Source organism: Rhinatrema bivittatum, chromosome 6, assembly GCF_901001135.1.
Source record: "Rhinatrema bivittatum chromosome 6, aRhiBiv1.1, whole genome shotgun sequence".
Classification (NCBI taxonomy): Eukaryota; Metazoa; Chordata; class Amphibia; order Gymnophiona; family Rhinatrematidae; genus Rhinatrema; species Rhinatrema bivittatum.
In genome coordinates this window covers 343,978,878-344,002,392 of record NC_042620.1, presented here as the reverse complement: position 1 = coordinate 344,002,392, position 23,515 = coordinate 343,978,878, and the positions used below count along the sequence as shown (strand labels likewise).

The 23,515-nt window shown below is 45.2% G+C and overlaps 1 protein-coding gene across 4 annotated transcripts in view; it reads right to left on the bottom strand.

Moving 5' to 3' along the window:
• The window catches only part of ATP11C (ATPase phospholipid transporting 11C), a 365,103-nt gene that overhangs the window by 144,324 nt on the left and 197,264 nt on the right, over positions 1–23,515 (bottom strand). For all 4 annotated transcript variants that reach the window (XM_029607769.1, XM_029607770.1, XM_029607772.1 and 1 more), the window contains 2 exons: positions 22,348–22,545; positions 12,890–13,051 (listed from right to left, as the gene is read on the bottom strand). In XM_029607769.1, coding sequence (XP_029463629.1) covers positions 12,890–13,051; positions 22,348–22,545 — 360 coding nt within the window. The remainder of the gene's footprint in view (positions 1–12,889; positions 13,052–22,347; positions 22,546–23,515) is intronic.

The following is a 23,515-nucleotide window of genomic DNA, read 5'->3' as shown; positions in this document are numbered from 1 at the left end:
ACCGGGCAAGAAAGTCTAGAGCGTAGCCCTCTTGTATTACCCTCCAGATCCCAGAAGTCCAGGGTAATCCTTTCCCACTCCTTGTAAAAGCTGGACAAATTACACAGCCACAGAAGTCTACAAGCCGCCACCGACAAGACCATGCTACGAGCCAACTTACGCACCAAGTCATACAGTGCATCTGCCACATAAGCGATCCCAGCTTTTAGACAGCTGCCTGTAGGGAACCACCGTACGAGCTGGAGCCTTCTGAACCCAGCACAGACAGGCCCTTCTGCATCAAGCTGGTACATACCGCCACTCAAAGACAACGCAGAGACCTCAAACAGCCTGCGGTCCTGAACATATTTCAGGGCGGCTGCCCCCGCCACCGGAATTGTCATCTTCTTGGTAACAGCCAAACAGCCACGTCCACCTTTGGAACCTTCAGCAAGTCAAGGGTTTCCTCCATCAAGGGATAAAGCTTAGCCATCACTGCCCACCTTCAGACCCGCGTCCGGGAAGTCCCACTCCCTGTTCACCAGCTTCCGGATCTTCTTCGGCAAAGGAAAGGCACTTGTGGGCCCTCTAAGCCCATCCAGGACCAGACTGACCCCTTCATTATCAGACTCCTTAGTGACCTTAATGCCTAACTTCTCCAAGACCTGAAGAATCATAGGCCGTAGCTCTTCCCGTCTTAAACTCACCATCATCCCCTTCAGGCACTGGAAAGTCATCAGGATCAGGGTCATCCTTGGAGCCATTCACATCAGGGATTGGTGTAGCATCCAGATCTAGGTCTTGCTGCGAGTGATCTGAATCCTCACCATTCCTGGGAGTTCGTTGGCCCGATGCAACCCCAGACGCTGTAGGATATTTATTTATTTTATTTATTTATTTATTTAACAGTGTTTTATACCGACCTTCATAGTAGATAACCATATCAGATCGGTTTACATTTTAACAAGGGTAAACTGATGTAACAATTATGGTAAACAATGGATAACAAAGGAAAAGGAATAAGTCAAAGTTACAATCAACAAGGAATGGAAACTTGGGAGCTTAAAACAAGCTGGAAGGAAGATAAAAGCAAAAGCAGGTAGAATAAATATAAGCAGGTAGAATAAATATAACGTGATATGAATAATTTAACGGGTTAGAGCTTATGCTTTAACCTGGAACGTGCCAGTGTCCATTGTTCAGGAGGTAGTGTGTCAAAGGTCTTGTATGAAGTGGGGCTCGAGCTATTGATTATCAGGTGGATCTGGGAAGGCTTGGTGAAAGAGCCACGTCTTTAGTCTTTTTCTGAAGGTTAAGAGGCAGGGTTCCAATCTGAGATTTGCTGGGATGCTATTCCAGATAGATGGGCCTGCTATTGAAAAAGCTCTGTCTTTGGTCATAGAGAGGCGTGTGGCTTTAGTAGGGGGACATTTCAGAGTGCCTTTGTGAATATCTCTCGTTGGTCTGTTGGAGGAGTGGAGTTGGAAAGGGATTTCCAGGTCGAGTTGGAGTTCTTGATGGATGGATTTGTGTATTAGGGTAATAGATTTGTACAGGATTCTGAAATTTACTGGTAACCAATGTAGGTTTCTGAGGATGGGGGAGATGTGTTCACTGCGGCTGGTGTTGGTCAGCAGTCTCGCTGCCGCATTTTGTAACATCTGCAGTGGTTTGGTGGTAGATTTGGGGAGGCCTAGGAAGAGGGCACTGCAGTAATCTATTTTGGCGAACAGTAGTGCCTGGAGGACTGTCCTGAAGTCTTGGAAAAATAATAGTGGTCTAAGTCGTTTCAATACCAGAAGTCTGTAGAAGCTGTCTTTGGTAGTTGTGTTGACCATTTTTTTAAGGTTTAGTCGATTGTCTATTATTGCCCCAAGGTCTCTCACGTGCGTGCAGGTAATGTGAGCATTGTGTGGTGAAGGTGGAGGAAGATTGTTTTCATTTGAAGAGATGAGGAGAAGCTCCGTCTTTGAGGCATTGAGGACCAAGTTTAAGCTGTTGAGTAGATTAGTAATGGATAGAAGGCAGTTATTCCAATAGATGAGAGCTTTTGAGATTGATTCTGTTATAGGGATTAAAATCTGTACGTCGTCTAAGTACAGATAGTGAATTAGGTTGAGATCTGTAAGTAGTTTGCAGGGAGGAGGAGGTATATATTAAAGAGGGTTGGAGATAAGGATGATCCTTGTGGTACGCCAAGTGAAGATTTTGTTAGAGGTGACTCCTTGTTATTGATTTTGACTTTGAAAGACCTATTGCTGAGGAAGGACTTGAACCAGTTGTGGGCTGATCCGGAGATGCCGATATCCTCTAGGCGATCCAGAAGGATGGCGTGATTGACGGTGTCAAATGCCGCCGAAATGTCTAACAGAACTAATAAGAAGGAATGTCCTTTGTCTAACCCCATTAAAATATGGTCTGTAAGCGAAATGAGGAGGGTCTCCGTGTTGCGTGATTTCCGGAAACCGTATTGCAAAGGGTATAGGATCTTATGGTCCTCTAGATATTCTGAAAGCTGGGTGTTTACCAGTTTCTCAGTAAGTTTGGCAACGAATGGTAGATTGGAGATGGGTCTAAAGTTGGCTAATACATTAGGGTCTAGATTGTGTTTCTTGAGGAGGGGCTTAAGAGAAGCAGTTTTTAGGCTGTCTGGGTAGCTTCCTTGAGTTAGAAGGCTGTTAATAATATTTGTTAGAGGTCCTGAGATCGTGTTTGGGATGAGAAGCAGGAGTCGCGATGGGATATTATCAGCCAGATGACTAGATGGTTTCTGTCTTTTAGAAGGGATTCAATCTCTTTAGTGGAGATTAATTCGAAGCTGTCCAACTTGGGTTTAAAAAAGGAATTGAAATTCTCGTCTGATTTGAGAGGTGTTGTATTTGGAGGAAGGAGAGCGAGAGTATTTAGAATCTTCAGTTGAAAAAATGTGGCGAGTTCATTAGCCTTGGATAGCGCTTGTTCATCTGGAATAGGTGGCGGGGTTGATTTGGTTATTTGTGTTACGTAAGCAAATAGGGCCTGGGCGTCGTACTGGTAGTGGTGTATTTTGTTGGCGTAGTATTCCTTCTTTTTTTGTAGAATGCAGGTTCTATAGCGATGTAAGAGTCCCTTGTATGCTGAAAGGGTAGTTGAATTGGGGGTTTTTCGCCATCTATTTTCTTTATGGCGTAAGTCTTGTTTCATCTGTTTTAGTTCGGTGCTGAACCAGGGTTGATTTCCCTTTTTTTTTGGATTGATTGTTTTGGAGGTTATTGGGCACCATTTGTTTGCAACTACTTCAGTAATTTTTTGCCAGGAAGATAGGGCTGAGTCGGGATTAGATAGGTCCAGGTTGGAGAGTTCCTTGGAGAGCTGCTCGCTGAGTATATCAGATGGACATGATTTCCTGAATTGAATGGTGGAAAGGTGCGGAGAAGTGTGTGTCTGTTTGTATGTGGCGAATGAAGATTCTATCAAGAAATGATCTGACCAAGGGATTGGGGTACATGTAGGGTCTACAGTGCACGTGAATTTAGAGTTAATGAATATTAAATCCAGGGTGTGACCAGCTTTGTGTGTGGGGCTGTTGATAGTCTGAGAGAATCCCATTGCAGTAAGGGTGGTGAGGAAGGCTTCGCAGTTCGCAGATCGGGGTAGAGCGTCTGTATGGAGGTTGAAATCACCCATAATCATAGTTGGTAGGTCTAAGTTAATATGTTTCGCTATGGATTCTGTGAGGGGTGAAGGGTCGGTTTCTAGAACTCCTGGAGGGGTGTAGACCAACAAAATTTGTAGAAGTTTTGACTTGACTAATCCTAGTTCCAATTTGGGCTCAGTCTTAATGGTGTGGGCGGTCAGTCTGAGTTCTTTCTTGGAAGCTAGAAGAAGTCCGCCTCCTCTTTTTTTGTGTCTGTGGAAGGTGAAAATGTCATATACCTGGATAGGTAGTTGGTTGGTTAAGGCAATGTCCGAGTTTTTTAACCAGGTTTCTGTGATGGCACAGATGTCTGGGTTGGCGTCCAGGAGGTAATCATTGAGGATGTGTGTCTTTTTCGTTAGAGATTGTGCATTGAGGAGGGTTACTGAGAGTAGCGTGAGGCCTAGAAGTTGGTTCAAAGGTGACGTCATGATTGGAATAATTCTTTTTTGTAAGACGTTGGTAGAGTTAGGTAAGGAGATTCTCCTTTGGTTGTAAATGATTGGGATGTTGTAAGTGAACATGATGAATGAAGTTTTGGAAGAGGTTTAGTCTGATAAATATTTTGGTTGGGACTGGATACGGACTGGTGAGAGTCTGTATGAATAAGGGAAATGTCTGAGGATGGATGAAAGAAGGTGTCTGTCTGATTGAAGGGCGGTTTGGATGTTTGCTGAAAGGGTGTCTGTAAGCTTGTTGGATTGCTTGGATGGGTGCTCTGTCCTCCGTATGCGTGGGTGATTGTTTGATCAAATGTTGATAGAGCTCCTATTCTGGAGGTCGCTAAGACTTAAGCAGAATTTATATTGGTTTCTCGGATTCGTGACTTGTTTGAGTGCTGGTGAGCTAACGACGAGTGGAGGAGTTTGTCACTTTTTCTGGTTAGTAGCGAGGGTACTCGCTATGCTCCCTATAGTGAACAGAGTTAGTGTAGACGTTTCACCTTACGTGGCGGAGTTGGGATGGCACCTCGGTCGGTGTGTGGCTTCTGCGTAGAGGGTTGGACCTGGTCCTGGGGCTCTCCAAGGGGCGCGCTAAGGGGCAGGCCCCTTAGGTCGCGCTCCTTCGGGCGCGCGACGCCTGGCGTGCGACGCCGCCAGTAGAGGCTTAAATTTAAAGGGATAATAGATGCCTTCTGATTGGCTGAGAGGCTGGTGCTGCGCTGGTCGGCGGGGCTTGGGTCCCAGGCGGGGCGGCGCCGACGAGGTCGGGATGACCGGCAGGGAGGCAGGTGAGCCGCGGCAAAGGGCTGGCCGGAACAAGGAGCCCCGATTTAAAGGGCTTACCTTATTTATTTATTTATTTCGGGCGTCAGTTCCTTTAGCCTGTTACAGGCCTCTGATTGGTTGTGCAGGTCCCACGTGGTCCGATCGCAGGGCTGGCGGATCGGGGCGTTGAGCGGCCGAGGCTGGGGCTGCGCTGGTCGGCGGGGCTTGGGTCCCAGGTGGGGCGGCGCCGACGAGGTCGGGATGACCGGCAGGGAGGCAGGTGAGCCGCGGCAAAGGATATCACTAGCTCCCTGTGAGGCTCTCTTGGGTTTCTTATCAGAGGGGCAGCAGGGCCGGGGAAAGGGCCGGGGAAAGGGCGGGGATGGGAAATCGCATCTCCAGCCATGACATCCTGAGCTTCCTCCTCAGCAGGAGCAGAAATGGGCCCGGCCGAATGGAGGTCTGGTTTCCCTCCCCGAAGAGCCCTCTTGCCCCGATCTGCAATCCGGGCAGAGGGACCGGGCGTCTAGCCGTGCTGCAGAGGAGCCACAAGCGCGCCAAGTGGCCATTTTCTGCTTTAGCGTTATTAGGGCCTTCACGTGCCACATGGTGCACCACCCACTAGGCCGCTGACAAGCTCCGACCTCGGGACCGCAGCCACACCGAACACCCACTCCCACCGGCGCACTCACTAGATTGTGGTCGCCAACCGGCCCACCTACAAAAACAGCGAGGGAAAGAATGATCGCACCGCGGCCCCCTCCCCCAAGCCTATGTTGGCGCCGCTTACCACATGCACCTGGAGCCTGGGGCTGCCGGTGAACCTGCACAAAGGCAACTCCTCCACCCCTCAGCACTGGCCAACAGCCCCCGATGTCCAGGCCCACCACAGATGACTGAAGACAGCCTTCCCTGCAGAAAAAAAATCTTTATTTTTATTTTTTTCATGAAAAAGAAAAAACTGAAGAAATTCTTTCCTGACAGGATCAGTAGTGACCGAGAGGGGGAGCCTCAGATGGTCAAGGGAGCCAGATCTCCTGGCTATCAGACTATCCGGGTCGTCACAGACAAAGCCCAATCAGGGGTATTCAAACCCCCCCCCCCCCCCCCCGTTTCCCGGCTCCAACCTGACTGATGGCCCACGAAGATATCAAATATCAAAAATTAACTACTTTTTTTTTTTTTTTAAACTAACACCTAGACTGTACCAGCTGCTTGAGTCAGAGAAATACTGAGGGACTGCAGGTGGCACTCTCAGTTATGTAGTATGGCATCAAAGGTTTGTTTCTCTGACTCCATCTGCTGGTAGGGATGCAAAACCCACTGGTCTGGACTGATCTGGGTATGTTCAGGAAGTGGAATTTGTAGGAACTCCCCTTTCTATTACTGACATACTGGAATGTGCTGGTGAAGTTATCAATAGTCCCTTAGTGCTTTAACAAGTTCATTTCTGCAGGAGGAAGGAAACAGCTACAGACAGAGACAGAAGTCTATAGACTGCTTTTACAAGGAGTAAGAGAGGAGAAAGCAAAGTAGAAGCCTTCCATGCCACTAGTACATTTTAGGTCCTAAGGTCAAGGCTAAAAGAGGAACAAGTTCCCTCAAGAAGCAGAAGAGAATCCTTGGAGAAGGAAAATTTGTCAGGCCAAGAAGGTATTTGGGATTCACACAGTAGTACACAATGATCAAGATAAAAGGAGACTTCTACTGACTTGTCCAGTTAATGTAACAAGGTACCTGGATGGTGCTTTACATTCAGGGAGAAAACCAGTTGTGCCAGCAAGGTACTTGCAAAGAAAGAAGAGGAGTTTATTCTGCCAGGGTGCTCTATACATCAGGATTCTCCGAACATGGTCCTGAGGGTCTCCACTCAGTTGGCTTTTTAAGATTTCCACAATGAATATGCATGCAGTTTATTTGCATAAATGGAGGTCGTGCATGCAAATAAACCCTGAAAAGCAGATTGGGTTGTGGCCCTTGAGGACAGGGTTTGGGGACCACTGCTATACAAGACTCCAGGTACCAGAAGGTACAAGCTTCAGGGGGGAGCGATATATCTTGATAAATGGTTTTGAAATGTTCCCTCTAAATGCACGAATACATAAAAGAAAAGGCTTTTTCAGTGGAAAGGTCTTTCTAAAATGAGGGGCTCTTACACCTGGCTAAAAGGGCACAGAATCAGGAGTAAAGAAATACATCTTCAATGAAAGGGTGGTAGAACAGTCTTCCCTATGGAGACGGTGGAGGCAAACACGGCATCTGAATTCATAAAAGTCTGAAGGATACTTGGTTGTGATGATGTTAGGACCTTGGATATTGTAAGAAGAAAAAACAGGTAGACTAGCTGGGCCTTACCAGCTGCTGTCATATTTAATGTTTCTATACACAAACAATTACGTTTTAACAAGTGACAGAGGATTTTCAACACTTGAAATACCTTTTTAGAACTAGGATAGATTAAATAGGAAATAAAACGTTTCAATCCTGGTGGGTATTCTCTGGGGCATAGTATGAGGACCAGCCACGCTTCAAGCAACTGGGGCTGGGACAAGGAATGAATGCCAAGCATAATCTACCCCATCTATCCTCCGTATTCCCTGAAGCCCATGGAAGGTTACTCTCCATTGCAAAACCTCCCCCTCATTTGACAATCTAGTGAACCTCATGCACCCATGAGGAAACACATTTTGGATGTCTATTTCTCTCCATATTTCCTAGCTCTAATTTAAAACCACCTTTAATTGTCTGCTCTACAAAGACAGCTTCCTGTTCAGCGACATCAGTGTGAAAAGCAGTTCTGCCATAATTTGATTATCTTCTGTGGTACTGTTTCATTTCCTTTCTGATAAAGCAGAAGAACAAAATGAAGCCTACAATCCCAGTTCAGGGAGAAAAGCAGTGGCGTAGCCACAGGTGGGCCTTGGCCCACTCACTTTGGACTCGGGCATACCCAGAGCTGCCCAGCAGAGCGGTGATGACCTACCCGCGGGGATCATGAACAAAACAATGATGACGTGTCCACGGGAGATTCCATCCCCCGTAGGCACATAAGCAAAACCGCAGTGGCATGATGACATGTCCGCTGGGATCCCACCACCCGTGGACACAGGAGCAGAAGTGTGGCAGCATGTTCAAGATCTGCCTGCAGGGATTCCACCCCCCACCCTGCGGGCTGAAGACCACCTGTACTACCTCCAGAAAGCTGAAGACGACGATGATGATGATGTGACAGGCTACAGGAAGTGAAGGAAGCAGGCTGTGAAAGGGAAGGGAGAAGGGAAGGAGCAGGAACAAGGTTGGTAGTGAGACTGGGGGGCAGTGAGAGGTGAGTGTGAAACGTTTGGAGATTAGGGGGCTGGGAGGGGTGTGGGTAGGTGTGGGATGTGGGTGTGTAAGGGAGGAAGGGAGAAGAGAGGAGAAAGACAAGGGGAAAATGGAAAAAGACACCAGGACCAACCGATTAGAAAAATGAAAAGATCAGACAACAAAAGTAATAAATAGATAAATAAATAATGAAATAGATAGATGGATAAATAAATAGATACATGTTGAATTTTTAGTGATTGGAATCTGCCATCTTTGGGAATCTGCATTTCTTATATTTTTGTATTTTGCTCTTCATATTTCCACTGCTCAGCATCTGGTTTCTCAGGCTATTTCGGTTTCTATTTCTAATTTGTAGTCCCTTATATCTGTATTGGGTAAGGGTCTGTATGAGTTGCGCATGTGTGGCAGAAGTGCAGTATTTTGGCTAGCGTGTAGTTTCTGTTAGTGTTCATGGTAGTTGTGGGTGGATCCTTGGGCCGGTGGCAGATGACCACGCCCCCGGGGGAAGATCCCGGGAGGGACCACCAGTCAAGCTCAGAGTATGGAGACAGACACACACTAGATCTTTTATTAAACAGTATATCGAACCACCAGAGGTGGCAGTAGTGAGCTGGAAGTGCCCGGCTGGGCTGTAGTCCCTCAGATACTGGAACAGCGATCCCTGGATAACTGAGCTGTAGAGAAACTGAATATAGTGAGTAGGCAGAGTATGCAGAGTTCAGGAACAGAACCTTGATGGTAACACTCACACTATAGTGTCTTAGAAGCAGCCCAGGAGCTGGAATGAAATAGGCCCTCGAGGAGCGAGTACCTGGTTCCAGGGAAAGCTCTGAGAGAGATGGTAACTCACTGGTGTTGTAGGCAGCAATGACTTCCTGGCAGAAGTGGTTTTCAGTAGCAGGTCCAGGAACATGGGCCCTCGAGGAGCGAGTACCGGTTCCAGACTGCGATCTGAAAAGCAAAAGAGAAAGCGAGGCTCCCGAAGAGTGGGTACCTATGGTAAGTCCAAGGAGGCAGAGTAGCAACGTATGCGGAGAGCAAATCCCATCCGCCGATACTTGGAGGAAAGCCCTTGCTAACTCGATTCGTTAGTGATTTCAGAGACCTTAAATATCCAGTGAAGATGACGTCACCTCAGGGGGACGCCCCTGAGGTTCGCACCATTGCTGGTACTTGAGTCGGGGCCGCGCCACACACGCGCCCTTAGGCTGCTGGGAAACATGGCGGAATGCAGCGTCTAGCAGGTCCGGGGACACCGGAGGGGAACGGCACGATGACGCTGCAGCAGCCAAACTTCCAACAGGCAAAGAGGGAGTCGCCAAAGAGGTAAGGTGGGTGTAGTGGAGACACGTTGGGCAGAGACGGTCGCAACAGTTTCTCTGTAGGGATTTGTAGCAGCCTGGCTTTTTCTGTTTGCCCAGTAGGTGGTGTATTAGTATTCTAGGGCCTGATATTGTATTGCTGCTTTTTCATAACTAATGGACCTGAGAGTTAGTGCTGTGTTTATATGGAATAGCAAAATAATACGTCTTGTTTTTTGCACTCTTTTGTGTAATATCACAAAGGGGCAGATTTTCAAAGGGGTACATGCGTAAGATACGCTCGTGCCCCCTAAAAACCTGCCCCAAGCTCCCCCTGCGTGCGCCAAGCCTACACTGCATAGGCTGCCGACGCGCGTAAGTCCCGGGGCTTTCCTGGGGGGGGGGCGTGTCAGGGGCTTGTCGCGGCCGGAGTGTTATCGGGGGTGTGTCGCGGCATCGGGGGCGTTCTGTGGGCGGGGCCACGGGCGTGGTTCTGCGCAGGCTGCCGATTTTGCGCAGCCTTGCGCACGCCGACCCCGGATTTTAAAAGATACGCGCGTATCTAATAAAATCCGGCGTCCTTTTGTTTGTGCCGGTTGCGCGAACAAAAGTACGAGCGGGCGTACTTTTTAAAAATCTGCCTCAAAATGTTTAGCAATGAAGGATTTGTTTTGCTGAGGAGATAGCAGAATTTGAATATTTTTATTTTTGCATGTTGGGTTCTAATGTGAACTGCCCTAGTTCTGCTGTGCACTCCTTCTTATGATTATTACTATTTTATTGTGGTTATGATCATCTCTGCCTTTCTAGAAAGAGGATTTATGAAAGAATACATTGATATTTATTTTATTACATGACTGAGTGGATCTGAAGTTTGTGTTCTCTGCTTTTTACCTGATAGTCTTGTGTATTTATAAACTACAATAAATATATAATTAATACAGATTAAGGCTGCATTTTTAATGTTGGTAAGTGCTTCAAATAATTAAGTTAAAATATTGTAAAGTTTCACTCATGATGCATAGAAATTCTTTGCCAGGTATAATCTAAGGCAGTGATGGCCAACCTTTTGAGCTCAGTGTGTCAAAATTCATAAAAAAAACCGAGCATAACTCGGGTGGTGTGTCACTTCTAGAAAAATCCATAATTGTGATATTTGTAGCTCTAATTAATAACAAGTTATAATTTTAATATATGCTCTGTATTTATTAATAAAGCAAAAACAAATAATTCTTTACCTTGCCTGCTTAGTGACTTTTTTGTTGCTGAATTTCGTCGGCTAAATCTTCAATTAAAACACTCTCTCCCCCTCCACCCCCCACCCCCCCTCCCACACAAACTCTTACTCCCCTGGATTTTCTCATACACACTCATGCTCTCACACTCACTGGCTCCCTCACATACACACAAACACACACACCCAGGCAGGCTCCCAGTCATTCTCACACAAACACAAACACACAGGCAAGCTCCCAGTCATTCTCACACTGACCCCCAGGCAGGCTCCCATTCATTTTCACACCACTCCTGCTCCATCCTCCAGGCAGGCACCAATTCATTCTCACACACACAGACCCCCAGGCAGGCACCTATGCATTCACACACATACACCCCCAGGCAGAGTCCCATTAATTCACATGCACACACTAAAGGCAGACCCCCCTCTCTTTTGCCAGCAACCTCGGAACCTCTCTCATTCCTCTGCTGCCACATGACTATTGGGGATGTTACTATTCTTGCACATTCCCAAAGATTACATGTGCCAATCACTAAAAATATATATATTTTTTTTAACCTTTGCTGTCTGATCTTAGTTTTCTAATTGATTGGTCACAGGCTTTTTTTTTTTTTTCCACCTTCCCTTTCTTATTTTTTCCACCTTCCCTTTCTTATTTTTTTTTTTGCCAATTCCTTTTATATTGTCTTTTTTTCTGTTTCTTTTCTCTCCATCTTCTTCCCTCAAACACACAGTCAGGTTCTCATTCTCACATGCATTTCTCTCACACACACACACACACAGCTCTCACTGGCACATGCTTTCTGACTCTCACACACACAGGCTCTCTCTCACTCCCACATGCTGTCTTGCTCAAGCACATGCAGTCTCTGCAAACATTCAGGTCCTCACTCTCACACACAATCTCTCAACTCATGTCATACACGTGCGCACATACACAGACCCTCAGCCTCTCTCTCACCTCTGGGCCTCCTCTTCGCGGGTCGCGCAGGATGGGCTCTGCAGCGGCCCTGCTACCGGGCTTCTTCCTCTTCTCGGGCTGCTGCGATTTGAGATTCGCGGCGGCCCGTAAGTGCAAGCGATGCTCCTCTTCTGCACGCACTGATGCTTCACCTCCTTCCTGCCCATGCGGCTCCGGCAACCTTTACTTCCGGGGCCGCACAGGCAGGAAGGAGGAGGAGCATCAGCGCGTTCAACACGATCTTTTTCTTTGGGCTGTGGTGAAGTGAGCCTCACCACGGCCCTGCCTATCTGCCTGTCGCTGCGCCGCATGCGCCTCCCTGCGCCCGGGGGCATTGTGGGGGGGGGGGGGGGCTGGAGGGATACTAAAAAACTAAAAAACTAATTTTAAAGGGTTGGCGCAGCCGAAAAAAAAAAAGGCTCGGCACAGCTGATAAAAAAAAAAAAAAAAATCGATAGTTCCGAAACGCTACGCGTGTCAGCAAAAATGGCTCGGCGTGTCACCTCTGACACGCGTGTCATAGGTTAGCCATCACTGCTCTAAGGCATTATTTATGTATGCCAGTATAACTCATAAGGCTCAGACCTGTATGCCTCCTGCCCACCCATGTTAACCTTGCCCCCCCCCAAAAAAAAAAACAAAACAAAAAAAAACCAGTTCTGGCTACGGCACTGGAGCAAAGCATAAGACAATGCATTCTGTGTTCCCGTTTATCACATGTAAACAGAGAGACTATTGAGGGCCGGGCTCCGTATAAAGGAAGACTACGTGTTAAACAAAAGGTGGCAATTCCATCCGAGACTAGAAAGACATGCAGATTATTAAGCAAGAAGCACCCAATACACACACAAAGAGACGGTACACACAAGCACATTTAGGCAAGACATCTCCTTTAACAGAGTACAGAAATCGGAAATGTCTCTCTCCCACACACTTTTATAAGCAAAGAGAATACAAAGTCTACTATGGCAGTAAAACTGTGGAACAGAAGATCTGGGGTCATAATGAGAAGCTGGAATGATGGGCTCTGAGCCATACGTCATAGCATGGCCACCAAATGCCATCTCTCAGTCTCTGCACGATGTCACAGAAACTAGAAACGTTTCCATCATGCAAAGGTCAGATTTTGACATGTGCAGATCAAGAACAGAAAAGCATTTTCTGTAAACAACCAAAAAAGATAACCAAACAAATATTTACCTTATTAGCTTTTCCATAATGTCGAACAGGCCCATCGGTGACAGCAAATCCATCAACTTCCGAAAATGGCTCTTTGTATCTGTGCCCATCTATGCAGCACTCTATAAACTCCATAGTGTTCTCTGTCAGGGTTCCAGTTTTATCTGTAAACACATATTCCACCTGTGGGGTGGGGGAAAGACGAGAACCCACAAAATGTAGCTTTTATTAAATAAAGCCATAAAGAAAGCAAAAGTACACATAGCACTTCTTAACTTAGTCTTGCTAAACTGAATGCAATTAAAGAGATGTAAAAACCTACTGAATATTTTGCATTTAAGAAATCTGTGCTTTGCTCCTATAATATAAAATTTGATCTACCAGTTAAGCCCCAAAATGCTGCAGATGGAATTTATAATGAAAGGAGAAGCTGCTAAACTTTTCTTAACTAGGAAACACCAAATTAAATGAAAGAAGCATAGACTTGATGCAGGAATAGATTTCTTCAGATTACAGGTGTTGAATGCTGAAAACAGCCTCCTGGTGGAGTGGGGGAGACCAAAACTAAAACAACTTCGAACCTTTCTCTTCTACAGTTTCTTAATAAGGGGCATGTTAATGAGTTACAAGCATAAAGCCTGGATACAGAGGTCTCTTTTCCTGGGAAAGATATGACAATGAGATAAACCTTAACTTCCATCCAATCTACTTCCTTAGAGGAACTTGACAACAGTTTAAGTAGTATATTGACACCAGCACATCAACAGCTTGAAAGGATAAATTATTACTTACCTATTAAATTTCCTTCTCTTTAGTACAGACCAGTGGATCCAAAACCAGTGGGTTATGCACCTCTACCAGCAGAAGGAGACGGAGCAAAGCTGACATCATGGTATATATAACCCTGTACTAACATCAGCCTGCCAGTATTCTCTGCAAAAGCCAACTGTGGGCAAACTAACAAAACTTGATTATTAACAAACAACCACTCCAATACTCAGCCAACAGGAAACCACTGAGCACAGACAAGGAGTGCAACAACATTAGTCTAGGGAAGGTGGATCCACCTGTCTGTACTAAAGAAAAGGAAATTATCAGGTAAGTAGTAATTTCTCCTTTCTTAACTTTCAGACAAGTGGATCCAGAACCAGTGGGATGTACCAAAGCAACTTCAGAATAGGGCGAGAGGATGCCTGTGGTCCGGTCAAAACCACATATGTGAAGGCTGCATCCTCCCGGGCCTGCTCATCTAGGCAATAATGCCTGGAAAAGTATGTAAAGAGGACCACGTCACAGCTCGTCAAATCTAGACAGGAGACAACAATCTAATCTCTGCCAATGCACTGCCTGAGCCCTAGTGGAATGAGCCCTAACCTGACTAGGCAACAGCTGCTCCACATCCACATACGCGGCCATGACTACCTTCTTAATCCAGCTATTACAGCCTGCGGGCCGGTTAACTCTTTTACTTCCACTATGGAGTATAACCCCGTGGTTACTACAGTTTTTCCACTGTTCATGGGTTATATTTAATCAGCGGTCCTTTTGTAACTTTTTTTTGAAAAATGTTTTTCTTTTTATCTGTTTCTTCTTATAAAATAAAGTTTGAACGCTTTAAAAGTTGTAACAATGTTTACAGAAAATTTCCCCAAAATGAAGATAGTATTAGAATTCAATACTTCCCTTTAATGATGGAAGAGACAGCCCGACATAATATCACGTTTCATGCAAACTACTTCAGGGCCTTTATATTTTACCAGAGGACGTTAATCCTGAAACATGGGGAAAAATCGCACTGAAATACAAACAAAGGATTAGAGCAATTCTTAAAAAAGTGGAGACAATACTCAAGAGACAAAGTACTTATTGAGGCATCAGAGCATTTTAAACAATTTGAATGTGTGGGTCTTCAGCCATCTTAAGCATCTGTCCTGTTTCACATTGATTTAACTACCCTTATGTCTGTACATAAAGCTACATGTAAGAGAAATTTAAAAGTTGTATTTTTTAAGAAAAAAAGATTAAAACTAAAAAAAAAAAAAAAATGACAAAAGGACGATGATTAAATATGACCCATGAACAGTGAAAAAGTGCAGTTGCTTATCTGTAACAGGTGTTCTCCTAGGACAGCAGAATGTTAGTCCTCACATGTGGGTGACATCATCCGATTGAGCCCGGCACAGAAAACTTTTGTCAATGTTTCTAGAAACTTTGACTGGCAGACTGAGCATGTCCAGCCTGCTGCTATCCATGTGTCCACGCGAGGTCCCCCTTCAGTCTCGTAACATAGCAAAAATACAAGCGAGAAAAATTAACCTAATAAACCGAAAGTGAACCCAATGTCGTGGGGAGGAGGACTAACATCTTGCTAGAACACCTGTTACAGGTAAGCAACTGCACTTTCTCCTAGGACAAGCAGGATGGTAGTCCTCACATGTGGGTGATTACAGAGCTCCAGACTGCCCCATGTGAAAGAGGGACCCACAATAACCGAACAAGGTGCCAACAGGCACAACACAACTGCGGCACTGTGGGAAAACAAGAATAGTCTGGCCCCACAGAGAGCACGATGAACAGTTGGGTTCAAGACTGGAATATTTATTTAAACAGTTTTATATACCGTTGTACGGAGAATATCCATCTCGACGGTTTACAATATATTCATTATCAGAAAATAAAAATATAATACAAATATACCTAAAAACAATTAAAAAGGTAACAAACATAAATTAGTTACAATTAAAACAATTGTTAAGAAAGATAATACCACTATAAAAATCATACAAAGCTAAAAAGGGGTTTAGCTTTGGGCTTGACTCTTACTCATGTATGCCTGTTGGAAGAGCCACGTTTTTAAATCTTTCCCGAACTGTTTCTTGTTGGATTGAAGTCTCAGCTCAGGTGGTAATTTGTTCCAATGTTTGGGACCTGCAATTGAAATAGATCAATCTCGCACTTCACATAAATGGGCAGTTCTGACTGTGGGTATTGTGAGCAGACCCTTGTTTGCAGATCTCGATGCACGCTGTGGGATATGTAGTCTGATAGTAGTATTAAACAATCTGTCATTTCTCCATATAGTATCTTATGTATAATGCATAATGTTTTATAAATTGTTTGTTCAACTGGTAACCAATGCAGACTTTTTAGTATTGGGATGATATGTTCATTCCTTTTTGTGTTTGTCAAAATATGAGCCGCAGTATTCTGTAAAACTTGTAACGGGCATAAGGTTGTTTTTGGGAGTCCTAATAGCATAGCATTACAATAATTAATTCCCGTAAACAGCATTGTTTGTAATACTGATCTAAACTTTTCTTGGGATAAAAAAGGTTTGAGACATTTTTACATCGTTAGTTTTGAAAAACCTTCCTTCACTTTCTTCGAAATGTGTGCCTTGCAGTTTAGTTCTGAATCAATGTAAAAACCTAAATTTCTTGTTACATTCTCAATATGAATATTCGATATACTGTTAGTGGGAGTAAAATTTTGTTCTAAATTAGTTTTTTTCTTTCAAAAACTATAAAAACAGTCTTAGCCAAGTTTAAAATTAATTTCAATTGTGCTAGTTGTCCAATTATTTTTAAATACATTTCGACCAACTTTAGGGTTGCCTTTAGATTGTTTTCGATTGGGAATAAAATTTGGATATCGTCTGCGTATATAAAATGTATCAGGCCAAGGCCAGATAACAAATGGCACAGGGGTAATAAATAAATATTAAACAAAGTGGCCGATAATGACGATCCCTGAGGTACTCCTGTTGTCAAACTTAAATTTTCTGATACACTATTATTCATTTTTACTGTAAAGGTTCTATTTTCTAAGAAAGATGTAAACCATTTTAATGTTGTGCCTGTCAGACCTATATCCTGAAGTCTATTCAAAAGAATCTTGTGATCCACCATGTCGAACGCGGCTGATAAATCTAAAATCACGAGTAAATAGCATTGTCAGCTATCAAATCCTCTAAGAACCATGTCTGTCAATGATAACAGAAGTGTCTCAGTACTGTAATACCTTCTGAAACCATGCTGGGAAGGATATAATACATTATTTGCTTCGAGATGTTCAATTAATTGTTTATTCACTACTTTTTCAATTGATTTAGCCAAAAAAGAAATTTGAAATTGGTCTTAGATTTTTCAAATTTTTGTAGTCCAAACCCTGTTGCTTCAGAATTGGCCTCACTATGGCATTTTTTAAAAGTACATGTAAATTTCCTTCGAGTGATACATTTATCAAAGGATACAAGGGTTGGAGTAATTACGTTTGTGCATTGTTTTAAAGCCAATGGGGCGGATTTTAAGAGCCCTGCTCGCGTAAATCCGCCCGGATTTACGCGAGCAGGGCCTTGCGCGCCGGCGCGCCTATTTTCCATAGGCCTGCCGGCGCGCGCAGAGCCCCGGGACTCGCGTAAGTCCCGGGGTTTTTTGAGGGGGGTGTGTCGGGGGCGTGTTGGGGGTGGGGCCGATCGGCGCGGTGTTTTGGGGGCGAGACGCGGCGTTTTGGGGGCGGGCCCAGGGGCGTGGTTTCGGCCCGGGGCGGTCCGGGGGCGTGGCCGCACCCTCCGGAACCGCTCCCAGGTCGCGTCTCGGCGCGCTAGCGGCCCGCTGGCGCGCGGGGATTTATTTCTCCCTCCGGGAGGCGTAAATCCCCCGACAAAGGTAGGGGGGGGTTTAGATAGGGCCGGGGGGGTGGGTTAGATAGAGGAAGGGAGGGGAAGGTGAGGGGAGGGCGAAAGCGAGTTCCCTCCGAGGCCGCTCCGATTTCGGAGCGGCCTTGGAGGGAACGGAGGCAGGCTGCGCGGCTTGGCGCGCGCCGGCTGCACAAAATTGTCAGCCTGGTGCGCCAACAAAAGTACGCGAAGGCGCACTTTTTTAACATCTACCCCAATGTGTTGATCACGTCTATAGGATGATTTGCCGGATTTAACTTCTTTACTAAATTTTCAATCTCTAATGCTGTTGTATTATCAAAACTAGTCCATGGAGCTCCACAACAGTGAGGCTACTGCACCACAGAAAAGAAGAGACTGAAGGGGGACCTCGCGTGGACGTGCGGATAGCAGCAGGCTGGGCATGCTCAGTCTGCCATTCAAAGTTTCTAGAAAGTTTGACAAACGTTTTCCGTGCTGGGCTCCATCGGATGATGTCACCCACATGTGAGGACTACTATCCTGCTTGTCCTACGACAAATTGTAGTAATCACGAGGTGTTATGAAGGTCCATTGAATGCTTAGTAAATTTAGTGGATTAGAGAAAAAAATAGAGCAGTTGGCAATGTATTTAATATTACCATTTGGCTTTTGATTGCTGTATTTTTTTTGGACTGTTTGTGACAATAGCTTCTGAATGCAGCTCTCCAACAGGAATACCCTGCCTTGTTTCGTGTTTAAGCAAACACCTAGGTACTCCCAGTGTTTGGGATGACTGCAGCTTGTTCTTGGATGATTTCACCACCCAGCTGTTAGATTTTGCTCCTCCAGAGGGGAGGAGTTAGCAATCTATTGTAATCTGCTGCTGGATACTCCTGTAGTGGGAGGAGTTAGCAATCCGTTATGAGTCATCATGCAGAGTTGCAATCTTTTAAGGACTGGCTCCCATGGAAGAAGTAGTGTAGCAATCTGATATGCTCCGTAGGCGGAACTAGCAATCTTGATATGATATAGACTGCTGAGTTGGCAATCTGTACCAGCGGAGTGCTAGAGAGGGAACTCAGCTGGAAATGAATGTAAATAGGTGAATCCTTGGGCCGATGGCAGATGACAGCGCCCCCAGGAGGATATCCTGAGAGGGACCACCGGCTAGGCTTGGTTATGGAGACAGACAAAGATAGTTCTTTTATTAGACAGGTTAGTAGAACCACCAGAAGTGGCAGTAAGGAGCTGATATGCCCGGCAGGGCTGAAGTCCCTCAGATACTGGAACTGTGTTCCCAGGGTTGCTGAGCTGTAGAAGAGACTATAGATAGTGAGTAGACAGGGTATGCTGTATTCAAAGCCAGTAGTAGATGACAAACTCACATAGGTTCTTAAAGAGGCTCAGTAGCTGGAAAGAGTTAGGCCCTTGAGGAGAGAGTACCTGGTTCCAGAGAAAGTTCTAAGAGAGCGGTGGTAACTCACGAATATCTGTATCTGTGATAGCTTCCAGGCAGAAACAAATCTTCTGAGTATTCAGGAACATGGGCACTCGAGGAGCAAGTACCGGTTACTATCTGCAATCTGAAATAGAGAAAAGAGAGTGAGGCCTCCGAGGAGCAGGAACCTCTGGTAAGTCCGAAGAGGCAGAGTAGTTTGGAACGAATCCCCGTATCCGTCCTTTCGTTCGTCTGTCCGTCCTTGCTAACTCAAATCGTAAGCAAAAGTGAAGACCTTTTATGTTGGAAGCAGATAACGTCAATACAGGGGGACGCCCCTGAGGTTCGAGCCCTTGCTGGTACATACTTCGGAGCGTGCGTGCGCGCCCTACGTCATCAGGAATATGGCGGATCCACATCGTCGAGCCAGTCCGGGTACGCCGGAGAGAGGCGGCATGGAGACGCCGCGGCAGCAAGCCGTCCATTAAGCCCGGAGGGAGTCGCCACAGAGGTAGAGAGGGTGGAGTGAGGGCCAAGAGCAGCCACGAACGCAACACCAGCCTAGTTCCTGCAATAAGAAGATCACCTTGCGTGAGACCCGAAGGCTTTCTTCCAGGCTCTTGGTGCGAATCAGCCAATTGTCCAAGAACGGGTGAACCAAAATGCCATACTTTAACACTGCTGCAACTACCTCCATAACTTTGGAAAAGTTCTGGGTGCGGTGGCCAAACTGTGCCCGGAACTGATAGTGTTGCCCCAAGACAGCGAAACATAGAAACTGCTGATGCTCCAGTCAGATGGTAATATGAAGGTATGCTTCTGACAAATCCAGTGACATTGGAAATTCCCCCGACTGTACTGCCATTATATCACTGAACATAAGGTTTCCATGTAAAATCAAATCACCTGCAAATGACTGTTCACTCTTTTGTGATCTAGAATGGGGCGATAGGAGCCTTCCTTTCTCGGCACAATGAAGTAAATGGAATATCGGCCCACATTTTCTTAAGACCTGGGCATTGGGACTACAGCCCGCAGGTTGAGGAGTCTTGACAACGTACACTACACTGCTTGTCTCTTTTGCGGAGAGTTGCATGGAGACACCTTGAAAATGTCCCGAGGAACTCCAGAGTGTAACAGTCTCTTATCACTTCCAGTACCCATTGGTCTGATGTGATCTCGATCCACCTCCAATAAAACAGAAAGAGGCAAACCCCTATATCTCCTGTTCCCGGGGGTAGGTCGGCACACCTTTCACTGAGTGGCTCAGGAGGCATCACTACCTGAGCCTGCACCTCTTCTGGATTGTCTGCGATGAAAGGACTGAGTCCTTTCACGCACGCCTACTCTTAATCTGCCATCCCAGTTCCATTCCCCCCCCCTCATCCCTCTTCTAATCCACCCAACCACCCACCCAGACTCATTCCTCCCCCTCTACCCCCTTCCACCCCTTCCTCACCCCCCCAACCTCCCATCTCTCTCTAACCTAGCCCCCCCTATTCCCCCTGATCCTCCCCACCACTCCCTCACCTTGTATATAGAATGTACATAATAGAATGTATATAGAATGTATATAACTCCTGCTTCTTGTAAATAAACCACCTTATCTCCCTCCTCTGTTCCCAGCATACTCATATAGTTCCAAGTTACTTCCCTGCCCCTTCCCTCCCCTCCCCCCCCCCAGTTATATCATCAGTTACAATGTAAAGCCCTGTTAGCTGAATTTGCTGTTGTCTGGAAACCGATGTGATGTCTCGTGCGAATGTTGGTATAGAAAAATGTTAAATAAATAAATAAAATAAGATCAATCAATTCTTGAATAGCCTCCATAATAGGAAAGAAACATGAGACTTTATACAAAGAAGTCAAAATGGGATCTTTCTTTGGTTCAGACATGGAATCAGCCCCCAGTACTCCAAGCATCTTCAATGTCTGGGAAATCAGAGCTGGTAACTCATCTCTATGAAAGAAATGCAACATAGATCTAATCAGTTCTAACCTCAGAGGAATTTCCCCATCCTCCAAAGAATAAGGATAGGTACTCAGATGGCACAGCTGATGAAACCAATCAGAGCGACCCGCAGCAGGCCTAAACTTACTCCAGTGCTTACCCGCAACACCAGGTGTGTGGGAACTGGTAGACAGATCCTGAATCGCTACTAACTGGGGCCAAGGTCTGCAGCCCTTGAAAAAAATTTCACCCAAGAAAAGGTAGATGGATCCAGGCCACAACCAGGGGGCACTGCATAGTGGTACGGCACCCACTGAACTACCTTCTCCTGCTGAGGAACCAGTTAGGGGAGTCCCAATTCCAGGTGAGATCTCTAGCAACTGTTTTTCCATTCCCACTACAAGCAGGGAAGGACAGGACTTAGCAAACTCAGACTGAGACAAGTCTCCTTGAGCCTCCAAAACAGGGCTGAAACAAATTAGAGAATCCACTAAAATCACCTCAGGAAATCTTGACTGAGGGAGGAACCATAAGATATCACCACAGGAGAGCAGAGCAATTAACTTCTATTCTCCTTTCTCCTTTTATTAAACTCCCCAGCAGGGAGATGCATGTCCATCTGCTGGAGACAGAGAATACTGGCAGGATGATGTCGGTGCAAGGGTATACATACCGTGATGTCAGCTTTGCTCAGTCTCCATCTGCTGGTAGTGGTGCATAATCCACTTGTTCTGGATCCACCTGTCTGAACGCTAAGAAACATTCCTGTTTTTTTATTTTGCTACATATCTAGGGCTAAATTTCATATCAAAACATGAAATTTAGCCCTAGATATTGCCCTCCTTCCTCCAGGGAGGATTTGTATTTTTTTTCAATACCCACAAATGAGAAACCAATAACTTGAGCTCCATAACAAACATTAAAATAAAGATTTTGCAGATCATTCCTCTTGGTGATTGCTAAATGTTATGCATTTTAAGCTTGTGCAGTATATGCACCCACCTTTATATAAATCTGAATAGAATACGCTAAGAGGACCAAGCACGAAAGCTTAGTGTGTGCACAAAAGAGTGGTGAACGAGCCCGCGCAGCAGTAAATTCTGCTTGGAAATTGCACATGCAGACTTCACAGAGTATTTTATATGCATGACTTTGCGTGCACAAATTTCCACAAAAGGTTATATTTTCTCCAAGCCAGGTGCAACCTGTGCAGAGGTAACTTAGGAGCATAATGTTTAAAACAAAAATACAAAAAAAAAAAATGACCCAAGTCTACAACTAAAATATTTGCTCGTTGCATGCTTTCAGTGACTGATGTACAAAATGTTTTTGACCAGGACTGAATATAGCAACTGTCTAGGGGTTTTGTAACAATTTAGCACAGAAAAAGGACTAAAATTCTGCAATCGTCTATATGTTGCTGTTTCCTTTGACCCAGGAGAAAGACTGACCTGCCCAAGTTCTTCGTTGAGATCGGAGGTGTTGACCTGAGCGCCTTCTTTCATTTCTTCATCGTACATTTCTTTGTCCCAAGAAATAAAGAAGGAACCCAAAAATTTCTGCAGTTCCACGGTAACGTACATGGATACTGGGATAATGAAGTTGAACAATACCATGAAAGATAGGAAATCTGTGAACATTTTCAAGACCTATTAGGGGAAAAAGAAAATCGGCAGTAACCGGTATTAGTCAAGAAACTTTGAAACTCCCAAGTAAGAGTAAGGCTATATTTCTTTAAAGGAGAATTGGTTTCTACTTGTAATCATGTAGAAAGTTTAGGACACGAGATGATGTAGACCAGTGGTTCTCAACCCTGTCCTGGAGACCCCCCCAGCCAGTCGGGTTTTCAGGCTATCCACAATGAATATGCATGAGAGAAAATTTGCATGTTATGGAGGCAGTGTATGCAAATTTTCTCTCATGCATATTCATTGTGGATAGCCTGAAAACCCGACTGGCTGGGGGGGTCCCCAGGACAGGGTTGAGAACCACTGATGTAGACTCTCAATTGCCAGAAGAGAACTAAAATCGTACCTTTTCTAACGAAGCTTTTGTCGCAGAGCAATACTGACAGAATTGTACAGGCTTCATCATGAATTGGTGGGCCCTGATAAAGCTATTCAGGAAGTCCTCAATTTAAGACATTTTGAGTTACAACCAGAGTTGCAATGTTTCTAAATTGACACCCATTATCCAACTTAAAACACTTGTTTCGACTTTAAGACACCCAAGTATCTCCCAACAGGCACCCATACCAGGGACTGACTACCTTTCCTCAGAACAGTGTCAGTGCAATATCCTATAGGCATGTTTTTTGGTACTTTCTTAAAAAAAAAAGTATAATGCTTTAAAACGTATCACTGCTTCTTACACAATACTATATTTAACTAAATTCCAGGTTAATTTGTTGAAAATAGGCTACTGAGCCCTGGTGCTGGAACCAGTCCCCCATTTATAACATTGTCCTTATGGGACAGTTTCAATTTAAGATAGTTTTTTGGAACCAACTTATGTCAAGTCCAGGGCCAGGCATCCAATTAGGTGAACAATATTGTCACTTTGGGTGCCGAAGAGCGCCCAAAGTGACAATATTTTCATAGGCTATATGCTTATGAAAAA